We start from the raw sequence: 23434 nt of genomic DNA on the forward strand, positions 1-23434 counted from the left end.
CTTCAAAAACTAAATCCCTAAATCCAGTAACAAGGGAGTCAACAAGACTCCTTTGTAAGCTGGTAATTAACATCATCCTCATCGACTAAGTCATCTTAGGTACATACTTGGGTGTGCACATCACAAGCACTCGCGATTCCGCTAATGACTTGAAAAGGCAGACCAACAAAGTACTGTATCTCCTCCCATCAAGGAATTCAACAAGAGGTACTCATGGGATCCCACAACAACCTTAGTGGATGTTTCTGATGAGAGCAATGAACCTAGTAGTTAGCTTCAAATAACCCTAATAATAAAGAGGAAAATAAAAACCAAAAGATTCCCCCTATTTTTATCAATAGTGCCCTACTGAAAACTACCACCAGCAACTAATTACTGACTTGAAAGCGAACACGAAACACAGTTTCACTACTACGTACAAAAATCAAAAATACCAAAGTAAACCTATCCCATGCTGATGATTACAGAGCGGTCACCAAATTCCACAAAGAAAACAAAATTCCGTTCCATACCTATCAAGATCCCTCCAGTAAACCTCTTTCTGTGATCTTACGCAATGTCCCGATATCAATATCCGATCAAGAAATCAAATCCGAATTGAATCAACTAAACCTACTAGTCATAAGAGTCACGAGATTGCTCAATAAGTCGAAATACCCAATACCTTTATGCGCAGTAGATCTAGAAACCACAGAGAACGCCAAATAAATCTATCAAGTCAAGGAAATTTCATCATCATGGTCGAAGCCAGGAGGAATTCCCAAAAGATTCCCCAATGTCATAACTGCCAACGATATGGACATATGAAAAATTACTGCTCAATGAGCCCTAGGTGCGTCAAATGCGGTGAAAATCACAATCACACTAACTGCAAAAAACTTCAAACTGATCCATCAAAGTGTTGCAATTGTGGCCAAGATCGCCCAGCAAGCTATCGAGGCTGTAAAATCGAATATCAGAACAAATACCATCCTCAAACAACTTCAGTTCATCTTGCGCAAAGAACCTAGAGCTCACAAGCAACACCTCAAACAAAGACTAATATCAGGAGTTACGCATCGACAGTAAAAAACACACTTGCTCCAGTTCAAGTAGAGAATCAACCAAACCAACAACAATCCTGAGAATCACAGGCACCTCTCCTATCTTAAAGATTTTCTTGTTTCCCTTACCACGATTGTCAACCAGGGGGTGAATAAAAAACCTCCTTTACTACTACCTTAGCTTTCGAATTTTATTTAATTTTTCATCAGAGGAACGCTATTATTTTTAAAAAAACAAAAAGAAATAACGCTTGGAAAAGAAACTTCCTCCAAAATCAAATGATTGAGGAACCTTAACCGCAAGCTGGCCTCCTATACGAGCAGGAAACATATCCTCCTCCGTTGTAGACGGGAGGGTATTCTTCCCAACCACATCAGGTATGGATCAAAGGGGCTCTTACAACTGCTGTCTGAGTCCGAAGGAAGAACATTGAAGAGAATTAATACCTTTAACAATAAGTTAGCGATTAGGGTTCTCAATTTTGAGATAGAGAACAGTTTTATAACTGTTAAATGCTCAACATCTGAGATGAACTTGCTGTTTTGTTCTCTCAAAACAGTACTCAATGCCGATATCTTTGAGGAATTAAAGAACAGTCTCTCGGTAACTTATAATAAGTTGTTCAATAATGTAAGAAATAAGAATGTAAAAAAGTTTAAAGGGTTTCACGTTCCATGACATGGTTGCAGATAATTCATTGTGAATTGTTAACCTCTCCTCTGGTTGAGGGATTACCTGATAGTGTTAAGCAATGCTTGTCCTTGGGTCCTAAATTTGGGCTCCCCATCCAACCTGGGAATGTATCTATACCGAGACTACTCTGCGAGTTGGAGACCATCCATAGATTTCTACCCCCAGAGAGGACCAACATCAATAGAGCTCGTTCTACCAATATTTTGACTAATTCCGTCTCTAAGTGAGGTTCCCCTTGTCGATCAGATTAAGGTCTCAACTGGCTGATCCCCTACTCGTGATGCCTGCTGATAAGGGTCAGGTGACAGTGGTAATGAATAAATCCCAATACATATCTAAATCCCTCCAACTTTTGGAGGACCCACATACTTACCAGATTATAAAATCCGATCCAACCTCTGTGATCCAGAGAAATTCAAACTCCATCTGCAAGAGTGTTTTCTATGATGAGCTCATTCCGAGGGATGTTTACAGAAATTTAAGCTGCCACAATATTACCATACCTAAATATTATGGTCTTCCAAAGATCCACGAGGATAACGCCCCGTTACGGCCGATTATTTCTTTCATTGGATCCCCTACATATGCTATGTCTGCTTTCTTGGCTGAAATCTTGTCAAAGCCTTCTCGGATCGTACCGAGTATAACATAAAGGATTCATTTATATTCGCGGCGCGGGTCAGAGACTTGGTTCTGCCCCCAGGGTTCGTCTTGGCATCCTTGGATGTGGTGTCGCTTTTCACCAATATCCGATGGCTCTGATGATAAAGGCCAAGTAGATGTTGTTTACCTAGATTTTCAGAAGGCCTTTGATCAGTTGGATCATTATGTGTTGTTACGCAAGTTGAGTTCCGTTGGATTTAGTAAAACTTTGATTTCCCTTATGGAGTCTTACCTCCGAGATAGAGAGCAGAGCGTCAGATACTTCAACTGAAGTTCGTATCCTATTCGGCCAACATCGAGAGTGCCTCAAAGTTCAAACCTGGGCCCACTTCTATTTCTCATCTTCATCAATGACATCACGGACTCCATTGATTGCGGTAAACTACTTTTTGCTGATGACCTAAAAATGTTTACCTCAGTTCGCTCTTCAGCGGATAGTGTTGTTCGTCAGAGTGGTTTGGATAGTGCCATGGAGTGGTGGGCGAACAACCGATTGTCTCTAAATGTGTCGAAGTGCGTCGTTGTTTACTACACCAGAAGTAACTTTTGATTCAAAACTAACATTCTTAGACCATGCAACTAATCTGTGCGCGAAATGTTATCGAACTTATGGTTTTATACATCGCAATTGCAAAGAATTTTCAACCGTTTGCCTTCTTACCATTTTTAATGCTCTAATTCGTTCGCGCCTTGAATACGCAGCTTTTATTTGGCAACCTTTTTATGCTGTACATGTTAACTTATTAGAGCGCATTCAAAGATTATTCTTAAAGTTTTTGTCTTACCGAATTGACCAAATATATCCCCCTAGAGGTATTGATTGCAGTATATTACTGAACCGATTTCGAATCACTTCCAGTATTATAAACAACTACGTAATTACACTAACTCGGCCATTCTGAGAGAAAAATTGGCGTCCTTAAACACATTGTTTTAGGAGCGATTATCTCGTGATCTGTGGATGAGTTTTAGGAAATTGGGTGTTGTCAAAAATAAGACTGAAGTATTGACTGATACTGGTTTTGATGCTAATACTATTAATAATTTCCTTCTCAGGATTCAAACTAATTCAACGGAAAGTGCTGAGTTGATTGACTTTTATTGGAATAACATACTTCCACAAGTTACAGAAAAACTAACATTTTCTCTTACAAATGAAATTGAAATTTTCAATATTCTATGTGGATTCAAATCAAACTCTGTTGGTATGGATGGCATAAGTGTTAATATTTTGCCCTTCTTGTGCCATATAATTAACTATTCCATTGAATGTTCTGTGTTCCCTGATATTTGGAAGATCGCCCTGGTGACCCCAATTCCAAAAACCCCAATTCCTCATGAATTGGGGAACTTGAGGCCAATTAGTATATTGCCTATATTATCCAAGGTTTGTGAGAGGGTCATGACGGTCAGACTTCGCTATCATCTTGATGATTATAATGTGTTGTCTGGCTTTCGTTGGGGATTTAGTATCGCAACTGCGCTTCTGGGTGTGTCAGATGAAATGTTCAAAGCAATTGACGACAAACGGCTACTATCTTAACACTTTTGGATTTTTCTAAGGCTTTTGATAGAGTACATCATGATACTCTAGTGGCTGCGCTCCATTATATAGGCTTATCTTTAGGTTCGATTCATTTAGTACAAAGTTATTTGTCTGGACGAAAACAGTAGGTTGTCAGTTGGGTGTTCCACAGGGCTCTATTTTGGGTCCTCTGTTATATCTAATAACTACAATTGGGTTCGCTAATGTTTTGGATCACTGCATGCCATACTTTTATGCTAATGATACTCAACCGGTCTACTCTTTTAAACTGTTTGATATGGAAGACGCTGAAAGCAAAATTAATCATGACTTAGTTAAGGTCGCAGAACTTGCTGGCAAGCTTTGTCTACGGATTAATTCTAGTAAGTCATCGGTTATGGTTTTTGGGGATAGAGCTTCATCTGAGTTTGTAAAAACTAACTTGCAATTGGTGATGGGTGGAAGTCGTCTTAGCTTTGGGGAAAATGTAAAAAAATTGGGTATATGTTTCGATGAGCGCCTTCGCTTCCTTCGCCTTCTACGGCGAGCTTACTCTACATTAAGGTTGCTTTACAACAACAGATACATTTTGAACCAAAACCTTAGAACGCATCTGTGTGATACCTTGGTGTTGTTCATCTTCAATTAAGGTGACGTAATATATCACTCCTGCCTTGACAGCGTTCACACTGCTAAAATTCAAAAGTTACAAAACTCTTATCTGCGATTTATATATGGTATCCGTAGAAGGGAGCGTATATCACATACGCTGGCATGGGCTGGTTGGCTGACCATGACACGGCGTAGGACTCTTCACTGCTTGTGTCTCTACCACAAAATTATCTTACACAAAAATTCGCCATATCTTTATGATAAAATTAGATTTCGCACAGATATCCATAATATTAATATTAGGCATAAACATACGCTAACGATACCTCACACCTCTTAGAAATTTTCAAACGCAGCTTTACGTGTTGTATGCCTAACTTATACAATTGGGTACCTGATTCCTTCAAGAGTCTTTCTCTGATTTCCTTTAAGGCAAGGATTAGGGCTTATTTAAGTGAGCGGCAAGTTGACTGAGCACTCTTCTTCTTTGTTTATTTTAAAGTGGTTTCATAGCCTGAGGGGAGGATTGGGGGCTGGCAGAGATTGAGATATATATATATGTATGCTTGTTATATGTAAGTATGCTTCTTATTGTGTATTTTAAGTTTGTTAATTTTTTTTGCGCTTATAATCGGCTTGATTTCATTTCAATTATTTTATTTTTCAATTTTTGTCTTATTATTTTGCTGAGGGTCATTGAAAAACAATGAGACAAAGGGTCGACCTGACATGACCCTTTTTAATAGGAACTGCCTTTTTATAATTTTATTATTATTTTTTCTATTTGTACATATATCTTATCCGATTAATAAACATTATTATTATTATTTGATGTAGTGTCACTGTCAACACGTAAAATAACAATCGCTGTGAGATTTTTCGCCTTGATTGCCATTCATTATATGTACAATACTATTTTTCTATGTTGATATATTCATATTTCTTACAATTGTTATCATTACTACCTATTATTTTTTGTATATTACTACATTTGTATTTTTTTTTCTTTTTGTATTACTGTAATTGGGTGGAGACCTGTAGGAATAAAGCATTTATTATTATTTAAAAAAATCATAGCATCATATAGTACCTCGGCTTAACGTAGAAGAAAAAATGTACGATTTCGTTTGAATTGCCTTAATTGATGTTATAATGAAAAGCGTATGATGTTCTCCGATTAAACCGAGGCAACTTGCGGCAGATGCGCCACATTATAGTCTATCCAATGTTATGTAAATGTATAATTTGCGTTGCAAGATAGGTTTGACACCTAACATACCACCTGATTCCAATGAACCTCAAAACATCCACAGATGAAGTACAGATGCAGAGATTCGAGTAGTCATGGAATCACAAAATTCATGTTTAAATTCTACTCAGTATGTCTTGGAAAATATGTCCAGCTTTAAATGTGTCAATCATGTGTACCAAGATATTGCTTTCAATGTCGTGAACACCTTAACATGCGAAGGTGAATTGCCAAGACAGTCTTCTTCACTTTCACTGTCGTCTTGATCTCCAGACTTATAGAGAGTACCAGTTTTGTACCAATCTGTAAAACGTTCACTTTTCTAAACACTTTTCCCTGCATTATAAGACACTGAAGGCTGGGTTATATTTTTGAAACAACTTGATTTCTTACTTTTTCCAATAACTAATAGGGGCAGTGCATGGTTTCCAATATTATTTGCACAAACCAAAGCAGTTTTGTTACAGCTGCAAAAACTTTCTTAGCAAAGCCATTATTGCATACAAAATTAAAAAATTTTCTCTTGAAAGATTCTGTGTCAGAAATGTCCAAAGATAAACTTTTTTCCCCGAGGAATCAGTTTCCTTATCGCATATCTTGCCCTAAAATTCTGTATCCTTGCGGTTCTGTCTTGAAAATCAGCATTGACCACCTCATTGTTCATTAATCATGTTCATTAATAAAGAGCTTTTTCATATATCAAGCATCCTGACATGGGTTTAATTTATGTAAATCACAAATACATAGCATCGTCTAACAACTAGTCTTTTGCAGTCGTTCCCTCTTCGTACATTTGCTATCAATATTTCAGATATTTAAGAGTTAAATTTAATTGAAAATTCATTTTTACGGATATATAAGAAAAAGTCTTCTTGATATGCCCAAGAAAAAATCGTTAAGTTCAAAGCGACTTCAAGATGCTGACTCCGTTTCAGTGTAAATAATCATGGTATTTTCTGAAAAAAAAAAATCCTCGACGTTCTCGAGAGTTAAAGAATAAAAAAGAACCACCCCTCCAGGTCTAAGTCTTTTTTCGCTGAGTCGTTCTGCCTTCTTTTAGAAAAATCCTCCACTACCTTACGCTTTATACCGCTTTTTCTTTCAACTGAAGATTAAACAAGAAACGCGAAGGTGCGAAAAAGGATTCTTAAACCTTTAATAATCATTCTAAAATTGTTGTTGAGTAACGAATGTTTTTTAATTACAATTTTAAATTAACCGTTTCATGTAAAGTTTATGTTCTAACTTGCTGTCGCTTGCTCGTACTATTAACGTGTGTGTACTTGTACAAACATCGCCAATATCGTACCGAAGGTAACCCAAGTTGGTGCGTATAGCCCAGTATTGTTTACTTAATTAGTCGGCGCACGTTCTAATTGCAACATTTGTGATATCGAACGGTTTAGTAGGTGGGGTTTACGTGGGATAGGGTGCTTTTCAAACACACCCAGAATTTCGACCAACATCAAGTTTCCTGCCAATTATCGGAATGCTTCGGTTCCGTTTACTTCTCGTTCTCGACCAAGACGAAACTTTCTATTAATGAATATATAGGCCAAGTAGTTATGATTAAGTAAATATAAATAAACTAATATTGACTCGAATCTGAAATAGTATTTCTAGTTGTTTTGATGAATTTGTTTGTAATTATCAACATAAAGCTTTTAACGTGACTTAAAATTGAAATCTAATATGAAAACTCTAATCCAACCTCTTATTACAATCTTAAAATACAAAAAATCATTGAGCTTTTATTTATGATATTGAAAAAATTGCTTTTTTAGGGAATGATAATTAGAGCTTTAGCTTTAATTTGATGTATAACTCGTCCTTTAATTCCAATAAATTAAGCTGGAATTATTTATTATGCAAAACTCAATCAATATTAATTTCTAAAAAAATCGAAATCGTACACCAACTTTAAAAAAGTATATCTTTTTTAATTAGGAAATCGAAAAAGCGCTTTTACATGGGATGAAAGGTAAGGTTTTAAGCTTTGCTTTGGTGTATAACTCGTTCCATATTTCCTATAAATACACCGGAAATGATTTTTTTAAGAAAACTCTATTTAATCTGACCCCTTAATGCAAAATTAAAATTCAAAAAAATTATTGAGCTTTATTTATTATATTGAAAAAATTGCTTTTTGAGGGATTGTTAATTAGAGCTTTAGCTTTAATTTGATGTATGACTCGTCCTTTAATTCCAATAAATTAAGCAGGAATTATTTATTATGCAAAACTCAATCAATATTAATTTCTAACAAAATCGAAATCGTACACCAACTTTAAAAAAGTATATCTTTTTTACTTAGGAAATGGAAAAAGCGCTTTTAAGTGGGATGAAAGCTTAGGTTTTAAGCTTTTTTTGGGTGCATAACTCGTTCCATATTTCCTATAAATACACCGAAAATGATTTTTTTAAGAAAACTCTATTTAATCTGACACTTTAACGCAAACTCTGAATTCAAAAAATTATTGAGCTTTATTTATGATATTGAAAAAATTGCTTTTTGAGGGAATAATAATTAGAACTTTAGCTTTAAATTGATGTATAACTCGTTCTTTAATTCCAATAAATTAAGCTGGAATTATTTATTATGCAAAACTCAATCAATATTAATTTCTTAAAAAATCGAAATCATAGACCAACTTTAAAGAAGTATATCTTTTTTAATTAGGAAATCGAAAAAGCGCTTTTAAGTGGGATGAAAGCTTAGGTTTTAAGCTTTACTTTGATGTATAACTCGTTCCATATTTCCTATAAATACACCGGAAATGATTTTTTTAAGAAAACTCTATTTAATCTGACCCCTTAATGCAAAATTAAAATTCAAAAAAATTATTGAGCTTTATTTATGATATTGAAAAAATTGATTTTTTAGGGAATGATAATTAGAGCTTTAGCTTTAATTTGATGTATAACTCGTTCTTTAATTCCAATAAATTAAGCTGGAATTATTTATTATGCAAAACTCTGTCAATATTAATTTCTAAAAAATCGAAATCCAACCCCAACTTTTAAAAACGCAATCTTAAAATTCAAATAGCTCTAGCTTTAAATTGGCGACACTGTATTTTAACGAAACCTTTAGTTTAAAACCTTTAAAAGACAAATGCAAAGGCATTGGAATCCATTGCATTGACTAAAACGGAACCTACGGAAAATTAGTTACCTTAAAAACTGAAGAAAATCAGATGTCGGTCCCATCGATGAAATTGTCATTTATATCAACAATCTCATCCAATTTATGAATGTCAAAATTTCTTGTCTAAATCTGCATCGGAACGGTTAACACTGTCGCGAGATCACAATTTATGCAGAATCATAATACTCATAATTGCATGTCCACACACAAATGCTGTACCTGTCAACAACACCACCATACACTACTTTATCTCAGTTCCATGAATCTCTCTACTAGTCATGTGGTCACATCCTGCAACAAACTTCAAACCTCAATTTCTGGAAATCATCCCAATGTACTTTTACGTATCGCTACTTTGAAAATTCAAGATAAGTTTAGTGTTTCTCACAAGGTGTACGCTCTCATCGACTCAGGCCGAATGTCGAGGATGTGTTCGTGAGAGTCCAATCGATCCAATGGCTGTAAATTCAATATTTGGCTAGATTGTAATGGGAAGATCTTCTTCCAATTTACCTTCTTAGCCATCGATATGTTTGTCTATCAAATTTAATGACATTATTGTATCCATATCATTGTATTATTCATCCTCTAAGCCTCTCCACTAAACTGCGTGTTATCTTTGACGCATCAGCTATATTTTCCAATGGTCAATCCCTCAATGATAACCTTTTAGTTGGTCCCAAGCTCCAGAAAGATATCATAAAGATTCTCTTATCTTTCCGATGTTTTTAATTTTTCCGACAAATCATAATATCACCAGCAGATCGTGATTACCAACGTATCTTATGGTGTTTCTCTCAAACTAAGGCAATTCAAGAGTACGCGTTGAATACCTTTTTTAGCATTACGTACATTTCAAGAACTTGCGAATCTTTACGTCGATGAATGTCCAAAAGTGACTGAAGTTCTGAAAAGTAACATTTATGTTGATGACGTTTTAATCTGTCGCTTCCTCAAAGAAAAGCAAGAATTTATTGTTTTATTAAAGAAAGGAGAACTTTAGCTATGAAAATGGGCAAACTATGTCAACGTTTTACTAGTCGTCTCAGAAACTAATTTACAGAAGCCGATATCAATGGATTCTGGTGAACTCAATTATGTCAAGGTATTGGGTCATCTTACAACTGATCAATTTAATTATTTCTACTCCTTCCGTAATAATTCCTGTACTAAACGTTCGATTCTATCAGAAATTGCTCACATTTACGATCCTCTTGGTTTTCTTACTCCGTGCACGTTTAAAGCAAAAACAATCATGAAAAATCCTTGACAATGTAACCACTACTTGTATTTTGCCTCGTTTAATGGTTCCAATCGACACCAAGTCCATATTCATTTATTCTGTGATGCCTCTCAACTAGGGTATTGCGCCTTACGATGTCAAACTTCAACTGATATTCAAACTTCTTTCGTCTGTGCAAAAGCAGATGTTGCTCCTTTAAAAATAATTTCGATTCCTAGACTTGAACTCTGTAGTAAAGTTCTCTTGACTGATTTATTTCAGACCATAAAAGAAGCGTTATCACTAAACATCACTTTTGATTCAGTCTTCGTTTGGTTCTACACTCAAGTTATCCTCTCCTCATATCATCTTGTCCTAATCGTTGGAAAGTCTTTGTGGCAAACAGGGTAATACGAAATCAAGAAATTTTACCTTCCAAATATTGGAAGTTACATTCCATCGGTGGAAAATCCTGCGGATGATGCCCTTTTTCCGGCTCAATTAATGTTGACAGTTAGACAACAAACAAATCCATTAATTCTTTCACTACTCAAACTCATTTCTTTGATGAGATTTCTTGATTTACTTAATCGGTTTTCATCATTATCTAAAATCAAACGTATTCTTGCGTACGTTCTTCGATTTATTCAACGAACCCAAAGAAAGAAACAATTTACCAACATGTCCTCGGCTTTTGAACATCTGCAAGTTCAGCATTTTTCCGATCTCATCCAATCACTCACTAAGAATCAAGTACCTCAAAAACCTTTTCGACAGCTTACTCCCTTCGATAGAGATGGGTTAATCAGGGTGGGTGGTCGATTACGTAACTCCGGAATGTTATTTGATCAAAATCATCAATTATTACTACCAAAAAATTTTCACATAAAAGAAACTCATCGCGAATTTGCACATTCTGGACATCGAACATTATCCTGCTTTCTGGCTCAACAGTATTGGATTTGTTCACCGAGAAGTGTAGTTTATCAAGTCCTAGCAAGATGTGTCAGTTGCTTCCGTGCCAAACCAAAATCCTATAGTCCAATGATGGTTGATCTTCCAAAATGTCGTGTGACACAGCTTAAACCATTCACCGTGGAGTGGATTTTTCTGGACCGATTTATACAGTGATGCATCGAACAAAGGGTGTGCGGTCTGTAAAATCATACAGACCAGATTCATGTAGAATTAGTTACAGACCTTACTACAAACGCCTTTATTGCCGCTCTCGACTAACTAACTTTATTGGAGCCAATAATAAACTCCAGGATCTTGCCAACGCTACAGGTTCAACATTTGGTATTCGTTGGCACTTCAACCCTCCATGAGCACCCCATTTTAATGGACTCGCTGATGCTGGTGTCGAATCAGTAAAAAATCATTTAATAGGAGTAATTGGGGCGCAAATACAGTGTGTTAATTAATTATCGTACCCGACGTCATCATTGCAAGTATGCAACCAATTGCGCGATTTGCATATGATGCGTATTGCACTGTGAAATTGGTTGCATACTTGCAATGATGACGTTGGGTACTGTACGATGATATTTTATCATGTACAATATTTGAATTTATAAAATAAATATTTAAACAATATTTTCTACTACATTAACTTGTTATATTTTTAATTTGTTATTTTTGTAAATTATATAACAAATCATTTATTAAAACAATTTTATATGACACACTTTGTGTACGATAATTAATTAATACACTGTACTAACATTCGAAGAAGTATACACTGTGTTGACCCAAAGTGAAGCTGTGCTTAATTCCAGGTCACTTTGCTCAACATCTAGTGATCCGAACGATTTATCTCCACTGACACCTGCCCACTTTTTATGTTTAGGTCCATTAAATGCTACCATACCAGACCCAGATGTTCCAATAAATCAATTGAGCCGTTGGAACCTTTTGCAAAGAATGGTTCAAGATTTTTGGGGACGTTGGCCCATGAAGTACAACAGCGATATAAATGGAACCTACGCCCACTATCCAAATTGGTGACCTAGTGGTAGTTAAAGATAAACAACAAGAAAATCAAAATCTAAGCCAAGTAGTTATAACCAAGTAAATATAAATAAACTAATATTGATTTGAATCTGAAACAGTATTTCTAGTTATGTTTTGATAAATTTGTTTATAATTATCAACATAAAGCTTTTAACGTGGCTTAAAATTGAAATCTGATATTTAAATTCATCGTATAATTTCATTAAATTCGATAAATCCCTTTAAATTGTCAAAAATTAATTAATGAAATAAATTTGATAATTGAGAATTGGGATATCTTTGTAAAAGCGAAATGAAATTACGTAAACAGTAATTATTTGTGTGTAAATTTAAAATTGTGATTTTAATTAATTTGTTAATAAAAGCACTGATTCTTTTGTTGAATTGAATTGAATAGAGTTGGGTTGAATTCTTTTTAATTAAATGATACAATTTTTCGTACTAAATGAAGTGTATTTTTTAAAAATAATTTTTATCTCGTCTTTTTGGGCAAACGAAACCTCCCCAACCCCACAGTTAAAAGAGAGGAGAAAACGCAATTCGTCAATTCGCGTAATTTGCAGCAGCCCGTTTTATTTATACAAGGATTGCTGAATTATTTAAATGGGGAACTTCTGTCCCACCTGAACCAACCGGACTCTAATGATCAATTAAAACTTTTCTTTTTCCTTTTTTTTACTTTAAAAATTTAAAATACTCTTTGTTGATTTATAATTTTTTATAAAAAGAATTCTCGGAAAAATAATAAAAGCCGCAAGGGTGACCTGACCATCGACTGGGGGACGAAAATGAGGAAAAGTGATGATACCGAGGCGTTGTGACGGAATTTGCTGTCGCGAAGACGTGACCCTGCGACTTGGGGACGATTTTGATTGAATGAAAATTGTTCATCCCCCGTGAAATGACGTGCTCCACCCCCTTGGGTCTCTGGATAAGAAACTTCCAACCCCAAAAAACAGACTTTTTTTTCTTTTTTTCGTTTCGTTTTCTTTATGAGCGAAAAAAGAATCGTGAAATATCTTTCAACAAAATGTTGATGGGAAATATATGTATTCAACGAATAAATTATTTCCTTAACGATTTTGATTGCAAATTAGCTGTTGAATGCTAATTTCTGGCCATAATGCTCAAAAAATAATTTAGCAACTGACCTTCGCGATATTAAAATTATAAATAAACGCATTTTTAATAAAAAGATCTTACAAGAAATTCACGCTGAAATAATGATTGATTGGACTACGACAATGAGCCAAGATAATACTGAAGAGTCATATAACGTGTTATTAAGGAGTTATAAATAGCTCAATTACTAAAAAGACCAACCAGAAAGTAACATCATAAATACACTCAGGGGAGGTAAGACATCCACTGCTTTTGACTTTTCTAATTTCAAAGATATATATAATAATAACAAAGAAATTTTAAATAAAATAAATGTCTAGTTTGCTAATATAGCGGCTGAAAAGAATATACAAACAAATATACAGAACATTGTTAAATCGAATATAGCTATGAAAAAATCATTTGGACCCTACTTAACAGATCCCATAGAAGTAAAATCTATTACGTCTTTGAATAACACACATGTTATATTGTTTATTAGTTGAATGTGCATAGTTAGAATACAAATTTATTTATAAATGGCTTCAAAATTAGAAAAATACCAGCCATCAATTAAAACCTGGAACCGTTTTGTAAACTTCACTTTGTGGCAACTGGAATTGCCGAACCAGATCCGGAAAATTTGACGAATGCTCAAAAACGTAGAGCAGAATTATTATTGGGAATGGGTATCGAATTATTTGGAAAATTGTGCGATTCAGTAGGAGGAGAAGTTTTATTAGAGAAACTTATTTTTGAAGAAATTGTATCCAAAGTGACATAGATTTCATTCTCGTACTCAATTACAAATTCTTAAAGTTGGAACGACATGCTCCGACATGCACATAAGAAGTTGAGAAGCAGATGTGAGAAGACGACACGCAAGGAAATTAGTTATAGTATAAATAAGTGAAATAAACTCTTTGAAGTGGAAATAATAATAATAATAAACTGCAGAGAAAAGAGGGTAACGCCAACATTCCTCAGAGTGAAGCACCATATCGACACCGCTGCAGCACGTAGGATCTTGGTGAAGACAGAACAGGCGCTGTTACGAGAAAGAATTCATAAAACCTTTAAAGATCTGCAGAGAATAAGTGAGAGGTTACTACGACTCCACCTCTAACTTTCCAATTCCATGGCAAGAGAAGACTGGGACAAAGTAGACAGGATAACCATAGAGAAGGCTGAACGTGATTTCCAAAGATGTCGGGATAAGCAGATTAAGAAATTCGAATCGTTGGACCGCCGCACCCACAAAAGGAAAAACAACGATTTGCCAATTGAAACAGTCGTTATCAACCGATCAAGCGTCTCATTAACAGAGGAGGAAACTAAGGTACACGCCAAAGGCTTAAATTATGCAGTCGCTCCAAAGAGGGTTCGCAAAGAAGAAATTATATGTGAAGTGGAAGCGGCTATTCACAGAATACCTGTAGTGAAACCAGAGGAAATTCGTCAAGACATAGCGAGAGTGCTTAAAACAGCAAAGCCACCAAAATCAAACTTAACAATAAACGAAAGAAGAGCACTACGAACGATAAGGAAAAAACCAGACATAATTATCCTACCAGCGGACAAGGGGAATGCGACCGTGGTTATGGACAGAAAGGAATACGACGACAAGATCAAGAGCCTTTTGGACCCAGCCACCTATAAGAAAATAAAAAAGGACCCAACCAAGAAGATAGTAAGGAAGATGAAAGAACTGGTAAAATCCACACAATTTCCAGCAGATCAACAAAAAAGCTTATTCGTACAGGCTCCAGTACCACCAAGGTTATATGGATTACCCAAAATCCATAAACCAGACGTCCCACTACGCCCTATTGTCAGTGCCATAAATTCTCCCACCTATCAACTAGCAAAACACCTTTCCAAGATTCTGTCTCCTTTTACAGGTAAAACAGAGTCATATGTCAAAGATTCCACACATTTTGTAGAATCAATTAGGAGTATGAAGCTAGACCCTCAGGATATGCTGGTAAGTTTTGACGTGGAATCTCTATTCACCAGAGTACCAGTCAAGGATGCCGTGGATGGTCTTCGCCAGAAACTCATCCCGGAGGGTTTGCCCAAGTATGTCCCAGGACTAGTAGAATACTGCCTATCGTCGACATATTTCAGCTGGAAGGGGGAATTCTACGAGCAATGGGATCACCTCTGTCTCCTGTGATAGCCAATTTTTACATGGAGATGTTTGAAGAGGAGGCGCGAAAGAAGAGTCCTTGGAAACCGAAGCTATGGCTCCGTTACGTCGATGACACTTTCGTGATCTGGCAATATGGAAATGAGCAACTCCAGGAATTTCTAGACCACCTCAATTCACAGCACCCCATTATAAAATTTACCATGGAAACAGAAAATGCAAAACAGTTGCCATTCCTGGATGTGTAAGTCACTAGGAAGACAGATGAGGGCATGGAACTGGGAGTATATCGAAAGAAGACACATACGAATAGGTACCGGCTTCATCCCACCACCACCCACAACAGAAGAGGTCCGTGATTCAAGCCTTATTCCAGCGAGCAGAGAGGATATGCGATAAAGAGAACCTAAGAAAAGAAGAAAGATTCCTAGAAGATGTGCTGCAGAAGAACGGCTACACGATGAGAGATATCCGACGATCCACCAAACCACACAAACAGAAGGATGACTCGGTAAGTACGACACCAGCCGGATTTATCTGCCTTCCTTATGTTTCAGGTGTGATGGAGCGAATTGCGAGGCGTCTGAAGAAGAATGATATCGTGGTACGATACGGTACGGTCAGGAAATGACAAAACGCTCTTCCGATCCCGAACCCCATTAAAGGGAGCTGGAGTCCACCGGCTATCTTGCAGTTGCGAGAAATATTACGATGGCCAAATTGCACACTTTATAAAGTAGCGTTAAGTCATTAATTTTGCGTTTGGAAGAGAGCGGCATGAGACCAAAAACTGTGCATCGCTGCGTATAATTACAATACGGCAAGCAAAATTTATACGACAAATACCGAGCAAAACGCTTCTGGACTTGTTCCAGGCGGTCGATGTAGGTATGATATTGAGGGTTCCAAACGGCAGATGCGTAATTAAGGACAGAGGAAACAAAGGCAGAATATAGTGAACGAATACAAGACAGATCAGAAAAAGGGCGGGATATGCGACATATAAATCCCAGCATGCGAGAAGCCTTGTTAACAATATAGTCAATATGAGCCGAAAAAGAGAGTTTAGAGTCAAAAATAACTCCAAGGTCTCTCACGCATTCGGATTGTCTGAGGATAGTTGAGCCAAGGGAGTAATCAAAGACGACAGGATAGCGTTTACGAGTAAATGTAATTTTACTGCATTTATCAAGGTTTAAGAACAAGTTATTTCTTAAACAATATTCATGTAACCTGTTTAAATCATCTTGCAGTTTTGCACAGTCGTCGGTAGAACAGATGCGGCTAAATATCTTTCAAATTTGAATGGTGAAAACATGCATGGATATCGTTAATGTAGAGTAGAAAGAAAAGCGGTCCCAGATGACTACCCTGGGCGACGCCAGAAGAAATATCTCTAAATGCACAGCGTTAATTACCTATGCTAACAGCCTGCGATCTGATGGAGATGTAAGATGAAATCCAGGAAATTAACCCATTAATGCCTATATGGTCGTTTACGACCCAACAGTACAATAGCACGTTAATGACCGAAATTATAGTAACATTGATTATAGTAACATAGATACCGTTACTACTAGGCGCTTCATCTCTTCATATAGTTACTAGACTTAAGTTTTGTTGAACACCTGCACTCATCCTGAACTCTGCAGATAATAAAAGTAACATCTTTGTTGACGTTTTGGTTGGTTGTGTTTTTAATTATGCAACATGGCAACGCTTTATGAATGGTAAGTAAGAAATTTTAATTATTTTTGATGTTTTCATTACTAACGGATGTAATACAAAGTCTGTCTATTCTAATTGTCCATAAATGTAGATGATATTACCTTTTTTATTCCAAAGCTATGTCGCATAACCTAGATGGGTCGTTAACGACCCATCGAGCTGTACACGTACATATTTTATGAGTTTTTGGATTTTCTAACTTTTATGTTTAGAATTTGAACGAAGATGATGTTATACCAGATGGAGTGATCATTACCCCTCCAGATGGTTTCGATAATACAGATTGCGATTCGGGTGATGAAGAGAGTAACGATCCAGATAATTTAAATCGTCACCAACTAGAAGCTGAAGCCGAACTACAATACGCTGATGAAGTGGAATCAGAGTGGGATGAAGAAGACTGTATACCGCTTTCAACATTCCAAAATAGGCGCAAGGAAGAGTACGTAAAATGAAAATGGGGAAAAGGGGACCTTAACACCTCCTGCCAAGAAGAAACATTCCGATTTCTGCCTCCCCTTTCCCTGGGACCTAGCAGTCATCCATTCGAATTTTTTTCATTAATGATAACGCCTGAAATTGTAAACATGATAATAGAACACACCACTACCTATGCGGCACAAAAGAACAAAGAATACTTCAATTTAACAGAAGAAGAACTGTATACTTTTATAGGTATTCTGCTGTTGAGTGGTTACGTACCACTTCCACGCAGACGGATGTACTGGGAACAAAGCGAGGATGTACACAATGTTTTAGTCGCTAATGCGATGAGGAGGAGCAGATTTGAAGAAATTTGTAGTTATTTACATATGAGTAACAACGAAACCATTTCTAAAGATGATAAACTGGGTAAAATTCGCCCCCTTATAGATTGTTTGAATCGACAGTTCCTCAGATACGCACCGATTGAGAATAACATTTCCATCGACGAATTTATGTTACCATACTATTGTAGACATGGATGTAAACAATTTGTAAAAGGTAAACCTGTTCGATTTGGTTACAAGGCTTGGGTAGCTGCTCTTAAATTAGGATATTGTGTCCAATTTGAAATTTACCAGGGGAGAAAAAGAAGCGAACAAACGCAAGTAATGGGCCTGGGGGAATCTGTTGTTCTAAACTTTGCAGAAATGTTAGAAAATTATTACAACAAGAAATTTTCCTTGTACTTTGATAGTTTTTTTACTTCCCCGAAGCTTATTAGAAGTCTCACGAGCAGAGAGTTTGGAGGAACTGGAACTGTCCGTGATAATCGTACGGAAAAGTGTTTTATAAAAGGCAAAAATGAAATGAAGAAACTAGACCGTGGTTCTATGGATAGTGCAGTTGATAAGAAAAATAATATAGTATGTGTACGTTGGAAAGATAACAATGTTGTTACAATGCTGTCAAACAAATTTGGAATAAATCCCCTACAAAAATGTTATAGATATTCTGTAAAGAATAAAAAGAAAATATCTATAGATCAACCTAATCTGATATCATATTACACTGTTGGAAATAATTCGCGAGCACACCCTATATAATCTGAACGCGTGAAGATAAATCCATAATATTTGCGGAGCACAAAGGTTTACTGTAGACGAGTTTATTCAGGGAGTTTTGAGTTGTTCCGTCGCGGCATTGTTGACTGAGCCGCCCTTCCGAGTGGAACATTCCGTCGCTATGGAGACCGAAGTGGGTGGAAAATACCGGTCGTTTTTAGTGTGGTGTGAGGGACCACATTGTTATCATACTCTGTGCGCAATGGATGGGCGATCGCGTTACTTAAGCGAGTTTGAGCGAGGAATGTTTGTGGGTATGTACGTTGAGGGTGTATCGTTCTGTGAAATTGCACGTTGTCTGGAGCGGTCGTTATCGGCAGTGCAACGGGCATGGCGAGAATGGTCTGAGATAGGACATAGGTACTTCAAGCCGCGGCCGGGACGGCCCTGCGCGTCCCCAGCTCAAGAGGATCGCGCTCTTGTGCTCAGTGCTTTAGCGTCGTGTGTGTCCTCCTCAAGGCAACTTGAAGCTGTTTGGCCACCGGCAGGGGAAGGCGCACTCACTACATGAACTGTACGGCGGCGTTTGTTAGATAGTGAACTGCGCGCGCGTCGTGCGATACAGCGGATTCCAGTAACACCCGAGCACCGCAGCATACGTCACGAGTGGGTCGACGCTAGGCATTAGTAGGTTGTCGAGTAGAGGGACATTTTGTTTTCCGACGAATCAAGATTCGAATTGAGCACCGGTGATGCGCGAATTTTAGTTCGTCGGAGCCGTGGTGATCGTCTACTCGAGCAGTGTGTGCAAGAACGCCCTATCCACCGACAACCGAGCATTATGGTATGGGGTGCGATTACATATGGTGGACGTATACGTCTGCTGCATGTATAGCAGACCATGACGGGTCAACGATACGTAGATGAGGTGTTACGGTCTGTTGTGCTTCCCTACGTTCGGCGGCTCCCAGGTCTGCTATACATGCACGACAACGTACGACAGCACATCGGGCGTGTTGTACAGACCTTTGTGGAAGAGCACCGTATACGAATGCTTCCATGGCTAGCTCGGTTTCCGCATCTGAATCCAATGAAACATGTTTGGGAAATGACTGGTCGGAGACTTCTACGTTATCCGGCTTCCTCGGCTAACGTTGAGGAGCTATGGAGTTGAGTTGAGGTGGCATGGTTGGCCATCCCTCTTGCTACAATACAGCGACTTATAGACTCCATGCCACGTCGTGTAGCGATGGTACGCGAAGCTCACGGGAGATACTCTCGCTATTGATGTTTCTCCTCCCAGCAGAGTTGTGCCGCTCTCCATGTGAGAGTAAGTTACACAACTTTTGTACTACTTCCATACCAAATTTTATTGCGCTAGATACACGCGTTCAGATTATACAGGGTGTGCTCGTGAATTATTTCCAACAGTGTATAATAATTATATGGGTGGTGTAGACCAATTAGACAATCATGTTTCTAACTATAGAATAGGTTTCCGCGGAAAAAAATGGTACACACCAATAGTATACTGGTTACTTGACGTTTGTGCAACAAATGCCTACATTCTAGCTCGAGAATATAACTGTAAAAAAGATAATCTTCAATTTCGACGAGAAATTGCAAACCATTTGTTAAACACATATGGCAGTAAAAGTGAGAAACCGGGACGAAAAAGAGCATCAGTAAGAGTTCCGTTATCTGTAGTCAATGGCAGACATATAATCGTAACGAGTCAACATAGGCTCCGATGCCAAGTGTGCAAGAATAAAACAACAAAAGCATGCCAAACCTGTAAAGTACCATTGCATGATAAATGTTTTTCAGTGTACCATTGCGAATAAATTTCGTTCTAAATATGTAGTGTGTTTTTTATTACCACTTAGAGCTGCGATCTTTATGAGGCCCTATGAGTCGTTACAGACCCAGTTCTAATTTTACATCAGAATTCTAAAATCTTACTTTATTATATTGTTTTACATGTACAAACCACTAAACACAAATAAATGTATGTATTAACTGAATAAAAACGATTTTATAATTCTGGGTATTTAACAGGTTGGGTCGTAAACGACCCTTTGGGCATTAAAGGAGTACAAATATTTTTATAATTCTGGGCATTAATGGGTTAAACCAGTTGGAATGTCAAAATTAGCAAGTTTAGTTAAAAGGATCCCATGATCAATTCTATCAAACGCCTTGCTATAATCGGTGTATATGGCGTCTACCTGGCAATTGTCATCAAGAGAGCTTAGTAAAAGTTGGAATAAGAGATTAGATTAGATTCTACTGACCTGCCTCGGTAGAAGCCATGCTGTTCAGGGATTATAGATGATTTAACACTATACATAATAAGATCATAATGAGATAAGAGTTATACTATATAAAAGTGTTATTCAACACGTTTTAACGAGGAAATCACCAGCTTCAATCTGATAACAAAATTTTTTCATAATTTACATAAATGACCCCTCCAAAAGAGTTTAATGAAATTCCTCCCTCTTAAACAATTCTTTGGTTAATTTAAATTATACTTTTAAACTAAATATTACGTTGACAACGTTGTACATTCCTTCTATCTTCTATGCTTAGAATCCGGGAGGAATTCTCTATCTACGTTAACTGCGGACGATGGTTTGTCGTCGTCCGAGCTCTTACCCGCCCCCAAAGTTACACTTCACCCTCCAGGGAATAATTCAAATAGTCGTCGGACAGTTCGGGAATTACTTCGTAATTAAAAAGTTCCTTCTCGCGCGCGTGGCGGTCTCGTTGATTAAATTAATGACCACCACCTGGGGAGAAACGGTAATTAAATTTGCATTTTTATACGGTCAATTAAACCCGCGACGACGAACCGTTTCACCACTAACTCCCCAACACCCAAAAAACATTTACACACCCCATAAAATAAACGCACTTACTAAACGTACCTTAATAGTAGAGAAAACCCAACTACTTACCCTAATAATTACAGTATTTGCAATTAGTGAGCACAAGGAGACGTCAATTGCAATTCCTGGATAGCATGAAAGTACAGTCTTTGTTAAGGTGTAGGGAAGATGAAGGAAAAGGGAAAGGGGTAGATGAAGCCCTCACTTTTCCATGTAGAAATTGTAGCCCGCACCTGGGTGCCTTTATTCTCCAGGACGCCTCTTTCTAATGAGTACGAACCATCACTTTTGACACATACCTCATTAACGCCTCTGACGTCTAGTGCAAAGAGTGAGGTGAAAATTCTTTTGTAAATTCGCTTTGAACGGGAGAAATTGGGTTGGGAAACATAAAGATCAACTTTTTCCATCTTTAACACATTAATTATTTTAAGTTTGTATTTGATCAATATTTTCAGTGTGGAAACAATCCCTAGTAATATTATGCACCCTTTAGATATAAACTGTCCGCATTGCCACCAGTCGTAAAATCCGGTCTGGTCACATGTTCGCCCCGTTTTACTACGCCCCCTTTCTCTCGTTCGAAAAAGGCGTCCAAAAGCAACGAAAATATATTACTGGCGTAATATAACGGCGCCGCAACGTGTCGGATACTGCAGAATCGCAACGCTCGCCACCAACACCCGTTTTCCCAAGCGAAAGCACGTAGGGTTCGTAATCGCATTTTGACTTGGGTAAAAGAAGAAGGAAGAGGAAGAAGAAGGTGAAAGAAAACGACCCCTTCAACCCCCCGGGTCCAAACTATTACCCGAACAATCGAACTGCACCACTTTGATAAGCTTTATGAACCATTAAGAATCGAATTACGATCCCTCCTTTTAAGGTATTGTGGAAAATTCTACAAAAACTATCTAAATCGATTCGAAACAGCTATTAAGTTAACTCATACTGAAAACTGGAAACAATAAAAATCATACCCGAGGAGAAAGAGAAACAGGAAAAGCTGTTGACTGTTTTATTCTAAACTGGGATAATGTTACTTATGCAGCGTTGCCAAAAAATTGTTTATCGCTTTTAGTTTTTCCGGAAAGAGTCAACTTTTCATTTTTAAATGGAACACTATTTAAAGATGTTAATGGTGACATTCGGAAATTGAAGCATACTACAAAAAAACTTTTGGAATGAAAGTTGTCGCAAATTTTGTACTTAACATTATTGCTTTCTTGCAGTTTTGCTCTCAAATGCATAGATATAGAGAAAAATATAAAAATTTGATGTATTTCGCTATTTTATTAATTGTCAATGGTAACACTCGGGAATCGGAGCATGTTATAAAAAAACTTTTAGGAGCAACAGTTGTAGCAAATTTTATTTTTAACAATATTGCTCTTCTTTACTTTTGCTCTCAGATGCGTAAATATCGAGAAAAATACAAAAATATGAAAATTTGATGAATTTCGTTGTATTACTAGCTGGCAATGGTAACACTCGGGAATCAGAAAATGGTATAAAAAAACTTTTGGAACCATAATTATAGCAAATTTTATTCTAAACAACATTGCCCTGTTGCACTTTTGTTCTCAAATGCATAGATATAGAGAAAAATATGAAAATTTGATGTATTTCGCTGTTTTACTAGTAGTCAATGGTAACACTCGGGAATCGGAGCATGTGACAAAAAAACTATTAGAACAATAGTTGTAGCAAATTTTGTTCTAAACATATTGCTCTCTTTCACTTTTGTTTTCAAATGCATAGATATCGAGAAAAATACAAAAATATGAAAATTTGATGTATTTCGTTGTTTTATTAGTAATCAATGGTAACACTCGGGAATCGGAGCATGTTACAAAAAAACTATTATAACAATAGTTGTAGCAAATTTTATTCTAAATAATATTGCCCTCTT

At 36.9% G+C, this 23434-nt stretch overlaps 1 protein-coding gene across 1 annotated transcript in view; it reads left to right on the forward strand.

Annotated features, from left to right (window-relative positions):
* Positions 1 to 17734: 17734 nt before the first annotated feature.
* The window catches only part of LOC139429508 (piggyBac transposable element-derived protein 1-like), a 35852-nt gene continuing 30152 nt past the window's right edge, over positions 17735 to 23434 (forward strand). Inside the window, exon 1 of the mRNA XM_071195276.1 lies at positions 17735 to 18238. Within this exon, the coding sequence (XP_071051377.1) occupies positions 17735 to 18238 (504 nt within the window). The remainder of the gene's footprint in view (positions 18239 to 23434) is intronic.

The sequence above is a fragment of the Onthophagus taurus genome, chromosome 3 (assembly GCF_036711975.1).
Source record: "Onthophagus taurus isolate NC chromosome 3, IU_Otau_3.0, whole genome shotgun sequence".
NCBI classification, from domain to species: Eukaryota; Metazoa; Arthropoda; class Insecta; order Coleoptera; family Scarabaeidae; genus Onthophagus; species Onthophagus taurus.